Source organism: Cnephaeus nilssonii (genome assembly GCF_951640355.1).
Source record: "Cnephaeus nilssonii genome assembly, chromosome: 5".
NCBI lineage: Eukaryota > Metazoa > Chordata > Mammalia > Chiroptera > Vespertilionidae > Cnephaeus > Cnephaeus nilssonii.
Genome location: NC_137076.1, coordinates 19522209 through 19536880, shown reverse-complemented (window position 1 = coordinate 19536880; position 14672 = coordinate 19522209). Strand labels below are relative to the sequence as shown.

The following is a 14672-nucleotide window of genomic DNA, read 5'->3' as shown; positions in this document are numbered from 1 at the left end:
CTCACCCAGCCCTCACTGGAAGACCCACCCTCGAGGCTGATAAAAGCCACAGAATTCTTTCTCCAAAAAAAATGACCACAGAAGACATGGCCTTCAGGATAAGGAGACAGAAAGAGCCCTGATTCATTCATAGACACGCTGTGAATCCAATGCTCTACCTGCAGGAGCCACCCTGTGCCCTGACTTCCTACCCAGAGCTCTGTTATCTCCCTTGAGGGCCCTCCCACAATCAGGAGCTTTAGCCCGGCCCAGGAATGGGCTCATCTGCTGGTCCCTCTGCCTGCCCCAGCTCCTTGCTCACCTCACCCCTCGCATACATTCCCAGGTTCCATGAAGGCACTCCTCCGAGGTTGCCCCTTCCTGAGAAACCCCTCTGCCGTCAACCCCTGGACAAGGTGGCTAACAAGAACCAATTCTAGGAGGACCCGTGCCTCAAGCCCAACCCAGCCTGCCCCAAGTGGCACCAAACTCGTAGCACCAGGAGAAAGATGCAGAGGGATAAGGGACACAGGCCTCACTGACTCGGTGCGTTCTCACAGACGGGCTTGGACAAGTTCACTGGGGAGTGGGAAATGAGAGGGAAGTGGCCTGGGGAAGCAGTTTTGTAGTCTACGGGAAATTCGTTTCCTCTATGAGCTTTTCACATGGAGACAGAGGCACTGGCCTGAGCATGTCCCACTGAGCTTGGCACTCACCACAGACCTTACCTTCACGAGGGGGGCCATCAGCCCGGCGGGGAGATCGAAGTAGGGAACGTTGGGGACCAGACTGGGGTCATCGTGGTTGATGTGGGGAGGGCCCTGTCGCCGCATGTGGGGCGGCTGCCCGTTGAAACCATGGGGAGGAGGGCCAAAGTCGGGGTGTTGGGGTCCCCCCCAGGGAGGGTGTTCATTGATCCCAGGATGTGGCATGCGATGGCCGGGGTGATGGTGAGGGGGTCCCATCTCTGCAAAACAGAAACTTATCTCAGGCTCACAGGGAATTTACAAGCTGGGTGGCACCAAGGACCTCAGAGAGGAGCAAGGATGCCAACACCCACTTTCTGAGCAGCCCTTCCATCACATTCCCTCCCACTGCTTCACTCACTGCTCAGGCAATGCAGCAAGGGGGGAGGAGCCGAGGCTGGGAGGGGGCTGGCACCCCACAGCAGCACCTGATGGACCTCAGGTTAAAGAAGGGACCACAGGGAAATCACAGAACCTTCTAACAGCAATGTTATGGGCTAAATTGTATCTCCTCCCCACCCCTCACCCCCGCATTCACCACCACCAGTCCTAACTCTCCCTCTGAAGAGGTAATTAACTTAAAATGAAGTCATATGGATGGGCCCTGATTCAGTATGACTTATAAGATTAGGACACAGACAGGTAGAAAGAGACAACTGTGTAAGGACACACGGAGAAGGTAGCCATCTACAAGCCAAGGAGAGAGACATTAGAGGAAACTAACCTTATTTCTAGACTGGGAAACAGTAACTGTTGTTGGATCCACCCAATCTATGGGACTGTCATGCCACCCCAGGATATTAACATAAGCAATAAACTAAGTGATCTCTGAGCTGAATTTATAACCAATGGAGGATGTTAAGGTAGAGGCAGGTTTACAGTAAGAATAAAATTCTTTTAAGCCCGGCTGGTGTGGCTCAGTGGCTGAACATCAACTTCATGAACCAGAAGGTCACGGTTGGATTCCCAGTCAGAGCTCATGCCTGGGTTGTGGGCTCCATCCCTAGTAGGGGATGTGCAAGAGGCAGCCAATCGCTGATTCTCTCTCATCATTGATGTTTCTCTCTCCCTCTCTCTGAAATCAATAAAAACATATTTAAAATTTTATTTTAAAAAGAGAAAGTTAAAATAAAGACTCTTTGAAAAACAACAATAAAGTAGAGGAGCTGATGAAAACTGTTGGGACAAGGAATGGGAAACCAATGCTATGACAGCGGTGTGGCCTGGACTCGGTGCCTGTTGCTGTGGGCACTTGGGGGTTCCTTTTCCTTTGGGAATCCATCTGCCCTTCTCTGCAGGACAGAGACAGGGCCCTATTCCTTGGAAGAGGGACCAACGTGTCACACCTCTACAGCTTGGTGTGTGGTCTCTTCTCCTCTGTCATTCTATGACCCTCTGCCCATGACCTAGCCTCTGGGCACATCAGGTGCACACCATAGACCAAGAGCAGGGCCTTCCGCCTGCTCAGGAGGCCAATCTGTCAGGTGCCTCCTTCAGGCAGGCAACCTGGACTTCTCCAGGAACCAGGGGCAGGAGAGGGCTGTGTGTACTGGGCCTCAAACATGCACAACACTCACCAGCAGGGAAGTCCCCCTGAGGGTAGTCAAAGCGGTGAGGATAGGGGGGCCGCTCGAAGGGGTGTCTCGGGGGGAAGTCATCCTGCATGAAGCGGGGCGGGAAGCGGTTGAAGTTGTGGGGGTGTGGTGGCTGGTTGAACTGTGGGTGCTGCTGGTGGGGTGGGAAGGGCCCGCGGAAGTGTGGTGGCCGCTGCATGCGGAAGGGCGGCTCTCGCTGGCCACCACCCCAGGGCGGCTGCTCGTGTTGGCTGTTCCAGGGGCCCTCGAACTGACTGTTCCAGTTAGGGTCAGGCTGGCTGTTCCAGGGTGCGTCACGCTGACCGTTCCAGCCTGGGTCCCCACGCTGTTCACCCCACATGCCCTCATGGCTGTTGTTCCAAGGTGGGCAGTGGGGTGGCCCACCCTGGTGGTGTGGGTAGGGGGGCTGCTCGGGAGGCTGTGAGACAAAGAGCAGATGTTAGACACTCTTGAGGCCCATCCAGCCTCCGCACTGCCCGGTGCCGCATGCTGATGGTCTGCTGGGCGTTGCCCTGGGCAGGCCATGGTGCTTTGTTTACTCTGTCGTGCACAGTGGATGCTGTGGTATCTGCCCTACCACTGGCCCCTCTTGTCCATGCTGATAACCTGACTCCCAAGTTTCTGCATCCCCATCATGGCTGAGGACTTCCTCTGGGTCCTCATACAGGACTTTCTATAGGCCCCATGTACAGGGAATCTGAACACCCCCTACCCCGATCCCCTCGTGGACAGTACAGAGGTGCCTCCCCCACTGCGTCCAGAGTATGTGTAGTAGCTGAGCCCCAGAGGCCACCCACCCTGAAGACAGCCTTCATAACTTCCCTCGACCCTGTGCTGTTCTCCTGGGACATCTCCCACTTAACTACTTGCCCTCAAGTCCTATTTCAGGGTCAGCTCCTAGGTCCAACCCAGTTGTTTCTGAAAGCTGAAGACAACATGAGCTCTAATCTCACCCAGCTGCTGCTTTGAAGACTTAAAGTTGGACTGTAACCCAAACTCAAGAGCCAGGGAGGATGTGTCCAGATGAGGCCAATCAGAGAGCTCATCTCTAGGGTCATAGTTGGTTAGCTCCACTGACCATTACCACCAGAGACTGGCCCAGGCCACCATACCCTCAGGAAGCCAGAAAGACAAACTTTAAATATGGCAATCATTTCGAAACGAGTAAGATGTCTCATGGGCAGGCCAGGCCAAGTGCATTGCCAGGCCATGGCGTCTGACTATGGATTGCCGACCAAGGGCAGACCCTCGGCGAGGGGACCCTGTTGTGAGCCTCCTAGTTCTGTTATGCTGGATGAGATGACCCTTGCCGTTGCCTAGAAGTTTCTGACCCCAAGGAAACGAGAGGAAGTGACCAGTATCTCAGCCCCAGAAAATGCTGTCTGACACTGTGACCTTCCACCTCCTTATAAAAGCACCATGTTCTTTCCAGGGTGACAAGATGTTGACACTTTGCTAGTCGAACGAGTCAAAAAAAAGGGAAGGAAAGGGAGCACCCTCCTGTACTATGTGGAATTTCCCTGCACTCACAGGAAAACAGGGACCTGTTACTGAGCATCCCAAATGATCAAAGCACCAGAGGAGGAGGCAAGGCCTGACTTTCTTGCTTCCCCTAATCCCAATACCGTGGCAAGATGGGGCTATCATACCCCCTCCCCTAGACCCCGCTGCAGAGCTTCAAGTCTCCCAGCAAGTGGCTAAAAGCCCCTCACCTACAGAGGCTGCCCGCCACCCTTGTGGTCAGTCTCATTAGGCCCAAGCATGCTCACCTGCCCCGGTAAGAAATACCTGCTGTTGACCCCAAGGAGCAACGGGGTGAGGCTGGTCAAACCATGGGGGTTTGTTAGGTGGGATCTGGTCGTGGGGCCCAGGGCCCCGGGGGCCGGTGGCTGCAGGGTCCTGGACCCCTCCTGAGGCGTCATATTCAGAGGAACCAGGCATCTGGATGGGAGGCTTGCTGTCATCTGGAGCCAGGCAAGAAGGCAGTTAGTGGAGGCCATAGCAGCAAGAGGTACCACCCAAAACAGTCATCAGTGGACACCCAGGCAGCCCAGACTGGGCTTCATTTCCTGATAAATCCTTGCTTCATGACCCAGTGAAAACTGCTGGGAAGGCAGCAGGACACACACGTCTTTTCTGAAAGCTTTACAGTAAGTACCGTACTTCTACCATGTTGACTTTAGTTTGCTGAAGAATTTTTATCATTGCTGAATTTTATTACCTATTCTGTATCTAATGCAAATATCACTTCCTCCCATTTGATGTTACTTTGGTAGACTTCTTCAGTGTTAAACCATCCTTATACATTCCTGGGACATGTTCTTTTTGGTCATAATATATTTTAAAGATACTTGGCTGGATTTAATTTGCTAAGATTTTGTTTAGTATTTCTGCATCTTTATTCACAAGTGACGCTGTACTATTATTTGTAATTCTTGTTCTGTCCTTGCCCAACTGGTGAGAAAGTTATCTTGGTCTTGGAAAATGATTTGGGCAGCTTTCCTTTGTCTGTCTGTTCTCTGGGACAGTTTATAAAGGAGAACTGAGTTGTAAAAGTTTTATTACATTTAAATGTGAAATTCCTCAGCCTGTTGCTTTAAACTGATTAGAATCTGGCCTGAGACTCCGAAACTAGAGCCCTTCTCTGGGGGAAAGCTGCTTTCGGGGACCAGCCCCCAGTGGGTGCAGGGGGGCCACCTACCGGGCTGGGTGGTTGGTGGGATGGCTGGGGCGGGCGTAGGGGCTGGCGGTGGGGCAGGTGGTGGAGGTGTGGCCTTGACTTCGGCTTCCATTTGTGGCATCTGGATCTGCTGCTGTTGCTGTTGCTGTTGCTGCTGCTGCTGCTGTTGGGCCAGGCTGTTGACGAACTCCTCATGCTGCGTCTTGAGGGTCTGGATCTGCTGCTGGAAGGCCAGCTGCACTGGCTGGACCACTGAGGAGTACTCGTTGATAAGTGTTGCCTAGTAGAAAGAGAAGGGCAGTGGCACTCAGTGCTCGAGCCTCAAGGCCCACCCCTTCCAGAGCAGCATGGGGACAAATGCTAGGAAAGCACTGGGAAGTCGGGGTGCTGCCAGGGGCAGTGAGGCCCAGAGGCTGGAGCAGGCTGGCAGGTGACCATCATGTAAACCGATCAACTTGGTCTTGACAACCAGACCACCTGAATCTAGCCAAAATCTTGATGTGCAGTGCAGTTTAGAATTCCGATAATGGAATCAGGCGATGACAGCTGTGCCCTAGACGGCCACACAGACTTTAAACATACATCACTGACAAATATTCTGAGACATGCTCATGGGCTGTGCTTACTTGCTGCCTGGCTTTGAATAAGTCACCACCTCCCAGAGCCTCAATTTTTCTCATCTGCAATATGGGACAACATTGGGACCAACTTCTGAAGATTTCAGGGAGAAGTCAGCAAATAACACATGGAAAGGGACTAGTATGGTGGAGGCTTAGTAAACACAAGCTATCATGTTTACTAAGCTGAACTCAGGAAGAAAAAAAGCAGTTAGCCTTAACTGTTGTATAGTAACACAAGTCCATTTATTTAACACAAGAAAAAGTGGGTAAAATGTGGAGAAAGTATGAAACGCACTTTCCTCGTTTGTTTCCGAGCCTGAGAGCCTGTCCCCTGTGGAGAGGGTGGCACTTAGGACCATCACTGAGGGAAGAGCCTGCACAGAGCTCCTGGCATTCAGCCAGGCCTTCCAGCCTGAGAGAAGGGGTGTGAGCTGTGCCTTTTATTCCAGAAGCTGCGCACAGGGCAGTGATGCTGGGACCATGGTAGAGGGGACCACGAAGACCCTCTCTGCCCTGGGCCTGTCCCCTGGGCAAAGGCAGACACGTGTACGGGAGCAGTGACTGCACAAGGTGATGGCCACAGCAGCCTGGACTACCTGGGGTCTCCTTACCTTCCCATCGTGGGAATGCGTGCCTGGAGGACCAGTGCAAACAAGCCAGTGACACCCTGAGAACAGGGTCAAACTGGGTCACAAGCGCACCAGGAAGCTTACCTGGGAGGGTTCCCCGCTTCCTGTGCACGGGACAGGGCCCCCCAAGGCTGCTGCTCAGACCCCGGCCTTCAACACTCACTAGAGGCACACCTGGGAGCCCAGTTTAGAAAATGCCATCTGGGCTTTGAGGTCACCATTCCATCAGCTGTTCCCAGCCCAGGTTGGGGAGGTGGGCCCCCTGACTTCTGGAAGCTGCTGGGGTGGTGTCTACCCTGGCCCCGTGTGTAGTTCGGGAGGTGGTGGCACTCACCTGGTACTGGCCGAGCCCCAGGGCTGGGCTCTGCAACTGTTGGATGATGGAGTCGTCAAAGTAGCCGTTCTTCTCCCATAGCTGCAGGAGCTGGACGTGGGAGGATGAGCGATCATGTCAGGGAGAAACAGCATGCCCCATCCCCAGCCCACCTTACTCTACCCCTCGAGGCTGTGCCACGTACCCGGGCAATCTTTTGCTGCTTGTCCTCCTCCACGGCCAAGAAGCTGGTGCAGTAGATGGGCACCACAACCTTCTGCAGGGCGGCCAGCAGCTCCCTGGCCTGCTTGCGCTGGCTGTGAGGGAGAGACCTTCCGCGCGTCAGGGCCCTGGGGCGGGACCCGGCCACGCGCCCGTTACCATCGTGGCTCAAGCCATAGCACCCTCTGCCTTCTCAGGGAACGGGCCCCAACCTGGCTGGGACGAGGGCTGGGCTCCCCACAAGACCTGTGCTGGCACTTGGGCCCCACTGACAGACAGCAGTGGGAGGAGGGAAAAAACACAGGGTGGGGACCTTCAGAGCAATGCCTGTCCCTTTGGTCTCCTTGTTAGTAAAATCATCCTTCCCTCCTGGCATAAGAATGAACAGACACAGAGCCTGTGAGAATCCCACTGTCCGCAAAGGACAGGCTAGAGCTGCTGTGGGCTCAGGGCCTTGTCTATGTGGCCCTGCTCAGCACTTTGATCCCACGTGCACAAAAAGCTCTGACTTGGGTCCCGTGTTTCAGGAGGCAGAGGGAGTATGCCCAGTGTGCCTGGCATTGGGGACCTGTGGCTGGCAGGGCAAGGCAGCCTGCCCCCACATCCTTCGGGGGGCACTCTGAGGATAATTGGGTGTGGAGGTCCCTGCAGCTGTACAGAGGTGGCACGGGACCCCCAGCGTGGCAATGAGCCCAGATGGCATGAGGCAAGTGGATGGGACCCCTCCCAACACCAAGTTCACCAAAGAGAGCTCACAGACTGGAGCAAGTGCCTGGAGTAGGGAAGTGGGTCAGGGGAGGGAGAGCAGTCCAGGTGGAGGACAGGTAGGACAGGGCTGTCTCTGCAGAGCTGCCTGGAGTCAGAAGAGGGGTAGATAAAGCAGGAAGGCAGGGAAAGTTCCAGGCGGCTGTTTATTTCCCCACATGCGAAATAAGGGAATGATGATGTAGGGAGTGGCTGGCTGAGTGTGGTGCGAGGAGGGCAGGGACCCAGGATATGTGTGTGGTGGAAGATAGGGCAGGGCAAAGGACCGAGAGGGACAGGTCAGTTTCTGCTGCCCTCACGGGCACCATGCCCTTCAGCTGGCCAAGCTCAAAGCCAAACATGGCAGCCACACACTGCCTGCTTCCTTCTGCCTGTCTCCTCCCGGGGCCTGCCTTGGCCCAGGCATCTGGTTCCTTAAGTTAACCTTTGTCGTAAGGCCCCCAAAAGGCAGTGCAGATGTAACCACTGGCCTGGGGAGGGCTGTGAGGGTGGGGGATTTGTCTTGGTGGGCTGGGACATAGGGTCAGCAAGGGGAACCCAGCATCAAGGACCCTGATGCAGGGCAGAGTCAGCTGACTAAGGGTGTGTAATGTGTATCATTGAAGCAAAGCTGATAGCTTGGCTAAGAGAGTAAGGAGTGAAGGAACAGTGGCCCTAGGTGAGGTGGGGATGGGGGTGGGAATCCAGGGATAGGCTGAGGCGAGGGGGGGAGGAGGAGCTTGTGGCACAGATGACCCTCTCCCAGGGTCTCTGGGCAAATGACCCACATCCTGAGTCCAGCCAAGTTGAGTGAAGCACAGTGGCCACAAGAGGGCCGGAAGAAGAGGGAAGGCAAGCGGGGCCCAAGAGGCCCTTACCAGTGGTGCAGCACGTCATTGATCAGGTAGATGAGGTGCAGCCGCAGCTCAAAGTGTGCCCCATCAGCTGTGATGCGGTTCCGGAGGTGGCCTGCCATTAGCTCACAGTGCGGAGGGGACTTAGCGTTGCTGAACATCCAGTTCTTCCCGGCCTGCAACAGACAGAGCAATGGGTGAGCAGAGTTGGGCTCCCCCAGCCAGAGCATGGGCAGGTGCCCAGGAAGGTCAGGGCGCAGCCGAGGGTGTAGTGCCCAAGGGCTCGGCCACATGCTACAGCCTCTGCCTGCCTTCCCCATCTCTTGGAGGTGCTCAGGGGGGAAGGGCAAGAATAGATGGGGCATCGCTACAGCAGCCCTGGCCCAGAGGCTTTGGTGGGCTCTCACCTGCCAGGAGCACTAGGTTCTGGGAGCACTGAGCCCACCCGGCCCCACTGCCCTCACCGAGATGGCATCTTTGGTGCACGTGTCAATGATGGGCTGCAGCAGGTTGTCAAACTCGTTCATGTCCAGCTGGGTCTCCTCAAGGAGCTTCTGCATCTGCTGCTCCACCGCATGGGCCACGGCCGCCGTCACCTGTTCCTGGGAAGCCAGGTGGGACCAAGACTGTCCATCAATGTCCCACCACAGCAGCAGAAGGCCCCGTCCCTCACACCCACACCTGGAGCAGTCACGGCCACGGCAGGCAGAGGTTAGAGCAAGATGAGACAGAGGGAAAGACAATGTCCACCCCTACCCCAGGTGACAGATGGAATGATTAAGACCCAGAGGAACAAGGAACCTCTGCAGGCTAATTAAACACAAAAAGAAAGTGACCAGACAGCATAGAGAGGACTTACGAATGGTCATTAGTCAGGAGAAAGGAGAGCAACCACGGAATGGAAAATTAAAACAGGATAGCAGTTTCATCATTAGACTGGCAAACTGAGAGACTGCTGACATATGGGACTTCTGTGGGGACAGGCAGTCCGATCAGGGCTGGCCGAGGCTGGACCACCCATCTTATGAGAAGCTCCATCCAGGGTGAGTGATCTGGTGTGTTTTGTTGTCAGCAATATGACAGTAATCTTAAATATAGTAATAAAACAGGGGCTGGTGTTTTAGATGCCTTATTTTTTTTATTCATTTCATTTTCCATGTGATTCATCCTACTATATTTGGCGCAAGTATTAGAACTGTAATGGATCAGGACAGAAGGGTCCTTCCCCTCAACAGCTTGGAGTGACCTGGCTAGCCAGACCTGGTGCCAATGGCACCAAAGGCCACACGGTATTCTGTTACACAATTTCTAACGTGTAGTCCCACTTATAGGTGTCCACCCAGGCAAACAGCTTGGGTAATGATTTCACTGGAATGAGAAGCAACCTCTGTCCAGAGGGACTGGGCTAAACATGCCATGGGTAGTGGCAGCACTCTCCACAGCACTGATGCTTGGTAATGAGTCCCCCAATAGTTATTTGTGAGTCCCAATGTACAGATGCGAAAACTGAGGCACGGGGTGAGCTCCAAAGACAAAAAGGGGAAAGGGGAAGGGGGGGCCCTAGGCCTACTCAGGGCTGATGGAGTGGGAGGGAAGAGGAGGAGCAGGCCCCGTACCTGTCTGAGGGCAAGCAGGTGCTGCTCCTGCTGCTGCAGGTTCCACTGGCTCTGCTGGATGAGCTCATCCATTGACGGGGCTCCCTGGGTGGGTGGGATGGGTGCAGCAGGGGCCAACGGGGGCTGTGTGAGGGGTGGCAGCGCTGCGGCTGGCTCCAGCTCTGGGGCCTGCTGCTTGCAGATGACTGGCAGAAGAGGAGAAAAGGTGCCCCTGTGAGAAGGTGGCTGGGGTCTAGGTGTCTCCTTGGCTGGCACTTGGGCAGCCCTAGGCCATAGGGGTTCCCCTCCCTACACTTACCATCCACAAGAGGACTTCTGCACTGTGCTGCAGCCGCACTCCCACCAGTATGCCAGGCTCCACTCACTCTCAGCCTGGCTCTCCCACCCCACTCTCATTCCCCCAGAGCCTAGAACCAGCCCCTTTCCCATGTCCCATCCACCACCTTCCGCCTTTGTCCCAGTCCTCTCCTTGGAGATTTCAGGACTGTAACCCTGCCACTCTTTCCAACACTGCCTGTCTTGCCCAGTGTCCTCTGGCACAGACCAAGCTAGAGCCCATCCCCCTTCACACTCCCCACCTCACCAAGGCCTAAACTGATGCTAAACCCAGGCCAAAGCTCTGCCCCCAAGAGCATCTCTCCTAGTCCCTCATCCTCTCTGCTACCATCCCCTATATACTCTTTTCTTTCAGGTTATCAAAACCACCTGACGCCCAGCCAGGGAGCCCAAAATAGGAGCAGACCAGCACCCCTGAGCACATGCTGTGGCCCATCACCACAAGCCTCTTGATTTCCTTATCCTGACTCTGTTTGGGGAAAGGGACTCCTCGGAGTCAATTGAGATTGAGCCAGGGTGAGACGACCATCCTACTGGTAGGAGCCTGGGTCAGGTGGGTGTGTGCCCCGAATATGGCCAGATGAGAAGCGATAGAAATTTGGATGGTGGGATGTGGTCTCCCCATCGGCCACTGGGTTTTGTCTAGTCTGAACATAACCATGCACTTCTGGAACCTGGCTGAGTCCCACTCCAAGGGGACCTGGCCTTTGAACAAAGACAGGCGGACAGAACAGATGGTGTTGTCCAGGGCCCATCTCGGGACACTCAGTCACTTCTTAGGTCTGGTTGAGCCTTCTGGCGTTGACACCATCGGGGATATCCTCCTCCACCTCCCAGAGACTTTTCTTCAGCAAATCTGTTCTCTCGCTCTCATTTCTTCATTTTCTCCTTCTTTCTGACTCCTTCCCAGCAGCCCCTAAATATACCTGTCTTCTGTCTTAAAAAACTTTCCCTTAATCGCATGCCCCTCATCTCAACAATTTTACAGCCAAGATTCCGTTTCAATTCATCTCTCCTTTACCTTACTAGCCCAGGGCAAGTCTGGCTCTGTCTACCCATCCCACCCCCTATCCCCCCAGCCCTTGAGGACATCCTTATTCAGCCTGATGGCCCTGTCACAGGTCCTTGTCTCACTCAGTCTGTGTGGCCACTTCTTCAGCCCCTTCCTCTTTCTCTCTGACCCTTAACTGCTGGAATGCCAGGGCTGTCTTCTCTCTGAAACCCCCAAGGGAATGCAATTACAATCAGCATACCATAATTCCTAAATCTATCATGTTCACCTTAGGTTCCTTGAGCTCTGGACCTAATTACAGCTCGAACAGCCCACAGCTTTCCACAGGCATGCATATCCTCTTGCCCCATGCTCCACCCAACCAAGCCCCATTCCTGATCTCTGTGGCTGGCATGGCTATGCCCATACACCCAAGCTAGAGCCTAGAAGGCACAAACCCTCCTCTTTCCCTTGCACCTCACACTGACAAGTCAACCCGTGCTGTCATCAGCTTCCTAGATCATATTCTGGTCTGTGTCCCTGCTGTCACTGCCACAACTCTGCTGTCACCTGCATCACCCTTGAAACTGGTCTCCCTGAGTCCAGTCCCCTCCACATGGCAATATAGTGATGCTGTTCAAAGTGTGGTCTGAGGAGCAGTCAGGTGAAAGATTCCACAAATACAGAAGTGGTGTAGGAGTACTTGATGCTATTATGGCTCACATTTTTACTCTATTTTGCAAAGGTATACTCTCTACAACAGAATTTTAAAAAACAAAAATGGGTCCTTCAACAGTTTGCAAAACACCATTCGAGAACAGTTCTGGGCCTCAGTCTTTACAATGACTAACCCTGCTCCACAACACAGACCTGAAACCAACCCTTCAAGAGACCTCCAAAGCTCCCAGGAGAATTCCTAAGTCCTTGGCAAGCCAGCCCTCCCTACTCTGCACCCTCACTTTGAGCCACTCTAAGAACCCCCGCTTCTCTGGGCTTCAGCCACCTTGAGCTCTTGTCCCCTCCACTCCCTAGTCCCTCCTAAGGCATTTCCCTCTGCCTGAACACTTTTCTCTCTTCAGTTCCCATCTGGCTAAGTCTATGCATTCTTCAATCACAGCTAGATATGGTTACCCGCAGAAAACACTTCATGAGCCCCAATCTTCCCCTGCTAGAAGCACCCTGTCCTTCCTGGGTTATGGCACCAAGTCCCAAGCAGCCCTGAATTTCTAACCCTACAGGGCAGGGTGAGTGAGCTTCCCTTGCAAGGGAAGCAGCTCTCACCCCTGGTCACTCCAGCCAAAGCACTGTCCTCCCCGACCTGGTTATGTCAAAAATATTCATCTGGTGCCCTAGTTCATGGATTCGACCCTTTAACCCCAGGAACCCTCCAGGCCGAGTCCCTCAGGCTCAACCCACTGACTTAATTCAGACCTTACCATCAAATGCCCCTGTTCATTCCCTGCTGGCTTCACTGGTTCCAGCCTCCACTCCTGCTCCCTCCAGCTTTGCCACACTGACCATACGAACCTGACCCACCACTCCTTTGTTTCAAACTCTCTCATGACTTCACACTTCCTGTAGCAGGGGTTTTAAACTGGTGTGCAGGGGCTGAGGAGTAACTGCTCCAGAGACATGTAAGCACACACAACATTTTGCCTGCAATTTCAGGAAGCTCATCTCCCTCATCCCCATCTCAAACATAACTATGCACAAGAACCCCTGAACTGAGGGTGAAAACCCAAACATCCCCCTGGCATTTCCACTCCAGACCAAATGCTTCCCTCCTCCACGCATGTTCTGTGCTCCGGCCATGCTGGGCCTCTCATGGTTTCTCCCATGGATACCTAAACACACCAAGCTTGTTCAAGCCACTGCACCTTAGCAGTTTCTTACAAATTCTTTATTGAACGCTACTGTGTACTATGTATTAGGGCACAAGAATGACTCAAAACAAAGTCTGGTGCTTGTAGTCCAGGGAACATTCAGCTTTCAATGCCCATCAACTTGAGCAATCCCCTACTCATTCAAATGTATTCAGAAGCTACGCATTCATTACTGAACAAAACGGATGTAGGACCTTACCACCTGGAGGCTATTGGTTATTCAACGGCCAGCTGTGATTTCTAACTCCATCTTAAATCCTCTGAGGGCAGGACCAGAATCCTGATGTCCAACTCAGTGAACATTGTAAACCTCTGCAAAGAACTAAAACCCAAAGGGACAATGCTTTTTGATTTGGACTGTAAGCAACTGAAATGCACAAAAACCTTGCTGGACCCAGGAAGAGCCCACAAAGGGAGCTGAACAGTGGCTCAAAACAGAGTGCTAGTCCAGCCTCTATCACTTCCTTCCTGGGAAACACCGAAGCAATCACTACTGCTGACCTCAGTCATCACGTTTGCAAAACAATAGAAAAACCCCTGATCTCTAACCCAGAAGGTGGATCCATAACCTCCTTCCCCATTACACTCGGACCCAGCAATCATTTGCTGCAGGCCTGGTAACAACGGAAGAGATCATGAAGGCCGAGCTTCCACAACTTGAAAGAGCATGCGACCCAAAAGAAGGCGGTTTGTGGCAGAGCCTGCACTGGTATCAGAGAGAGAAATCGCTCCAGGGTGCGACCAGAGAGCTGGAGAGGACTCACGCTGCTGCTGTTCCAGCGCTAGCTTGCACTTGTAGTAACTGTAGAAGTCGCCTCCGAACAGAAACGAGAATTTTGGGTTGTCCTTCTGCTTCTCCATCGTCATCTTCTCAAACTCGGGCCCGTTGCGAGCCACGAACTGGGCCAGTTTGTCGATGACATTTCGAAGCTCCTGGTCTGGAGAACGGAGAAAAGGCCACGCGGGGCGTCAGCGAGGACCGCCCAAATCCGGGGGCCCAGGCGCACCAGCCGCCGTCCGCCAGGTCGGGATCTCTAGGGGTGGGCCCCGCAGAGGCCGCCCTTGTACGGGTCCTGGTAGGGGCCACAAGCGCGCCGGGAATGCAGAGACCCGCGGGAGAGGCCGCAGGCGAACCCGGGAGCCCGAGCCCCGCCCCCTCCTAGGCCCGGGGACCTCAGGAGGCGGGGTAGGCCAACAGGGGATCCGGGGGAGAGAGAAACGGTCCCTAAACTCGCGCTGGGCCTCACCGTCGGGTGGCAGCGGCATCTCCATGGCTCCTGCCGCCGGGAACGACCTCCGGTGCCTCTCGATCCCCCACCAGCGCCGTCTGTGGAAGCCGGCAGGAAGTGGCGCGAGGGAGCCGTTTACGGCGGGCCTCGTGGGCTGCTTCCGTCCGCCACTTACGGCGGTCGCCGGGAAACCCCGGAAGTGAGGGTGGGAGGCAGGCGGGAAGAAGCCGCGTGA

At 54.3% G+C, this 14672-nt stretch overlaps 1 protein-coding gene across 3 annotated transcripts in view; it reads right to left on the bottom strand.

The window, feature by feature from the left end:
• Positions 1-14566, bottom strand: part of CHERP (calcium homeostasis endoplasmic reticulum protein) — a 19071-nt gene extending 4505 nt beyond the window's left edge. For 2 of the 3 annotated variants that reach the window (XM_079772228.1, XM_079772230.1), the window contains exons 1-11: positions 14456-14566; positions 13973-14146; positions 9999-10183; positions 8847-8984; positions 8407-8558; positions 6768-6912; positions 6584-6673; positions 5022-5280; positions 4109-4284; positions 2303-2738; positions 708-946 (exon numbers count right to left, since the gene is read on the bottom strand). In XM_079772228.1, the coding sequence (XP_079628354.1) occupies positions 708-946; positions 2303-2738; positions 4109-4284; positions 5022-5280; positions 6584-6673; positions 6768-6912; positions 8407-8558; positions 8847-8984; positions 9999-10183; positions 13973-14146; positions 14456-14480 (2019 nt within the window). In that variant the 5' untranslated portion in view covers positions 14481-14566. The remainder of the gene's footprint in view (positions 1-707; positions 947-2302; positions 2739-4108; positions 4285-5021; positions 5281-6583; positions 6674-6767; positions 6913-8406; positions 8559-8846; positions 8985-9998; positions 10184-13972; positions 14147-14455) is intronic. The other variant, XM_079772229.1, reaches the window with a different exon arrangement.
• Positions 14567-14672: the final 106 nt, after the last annotated feature.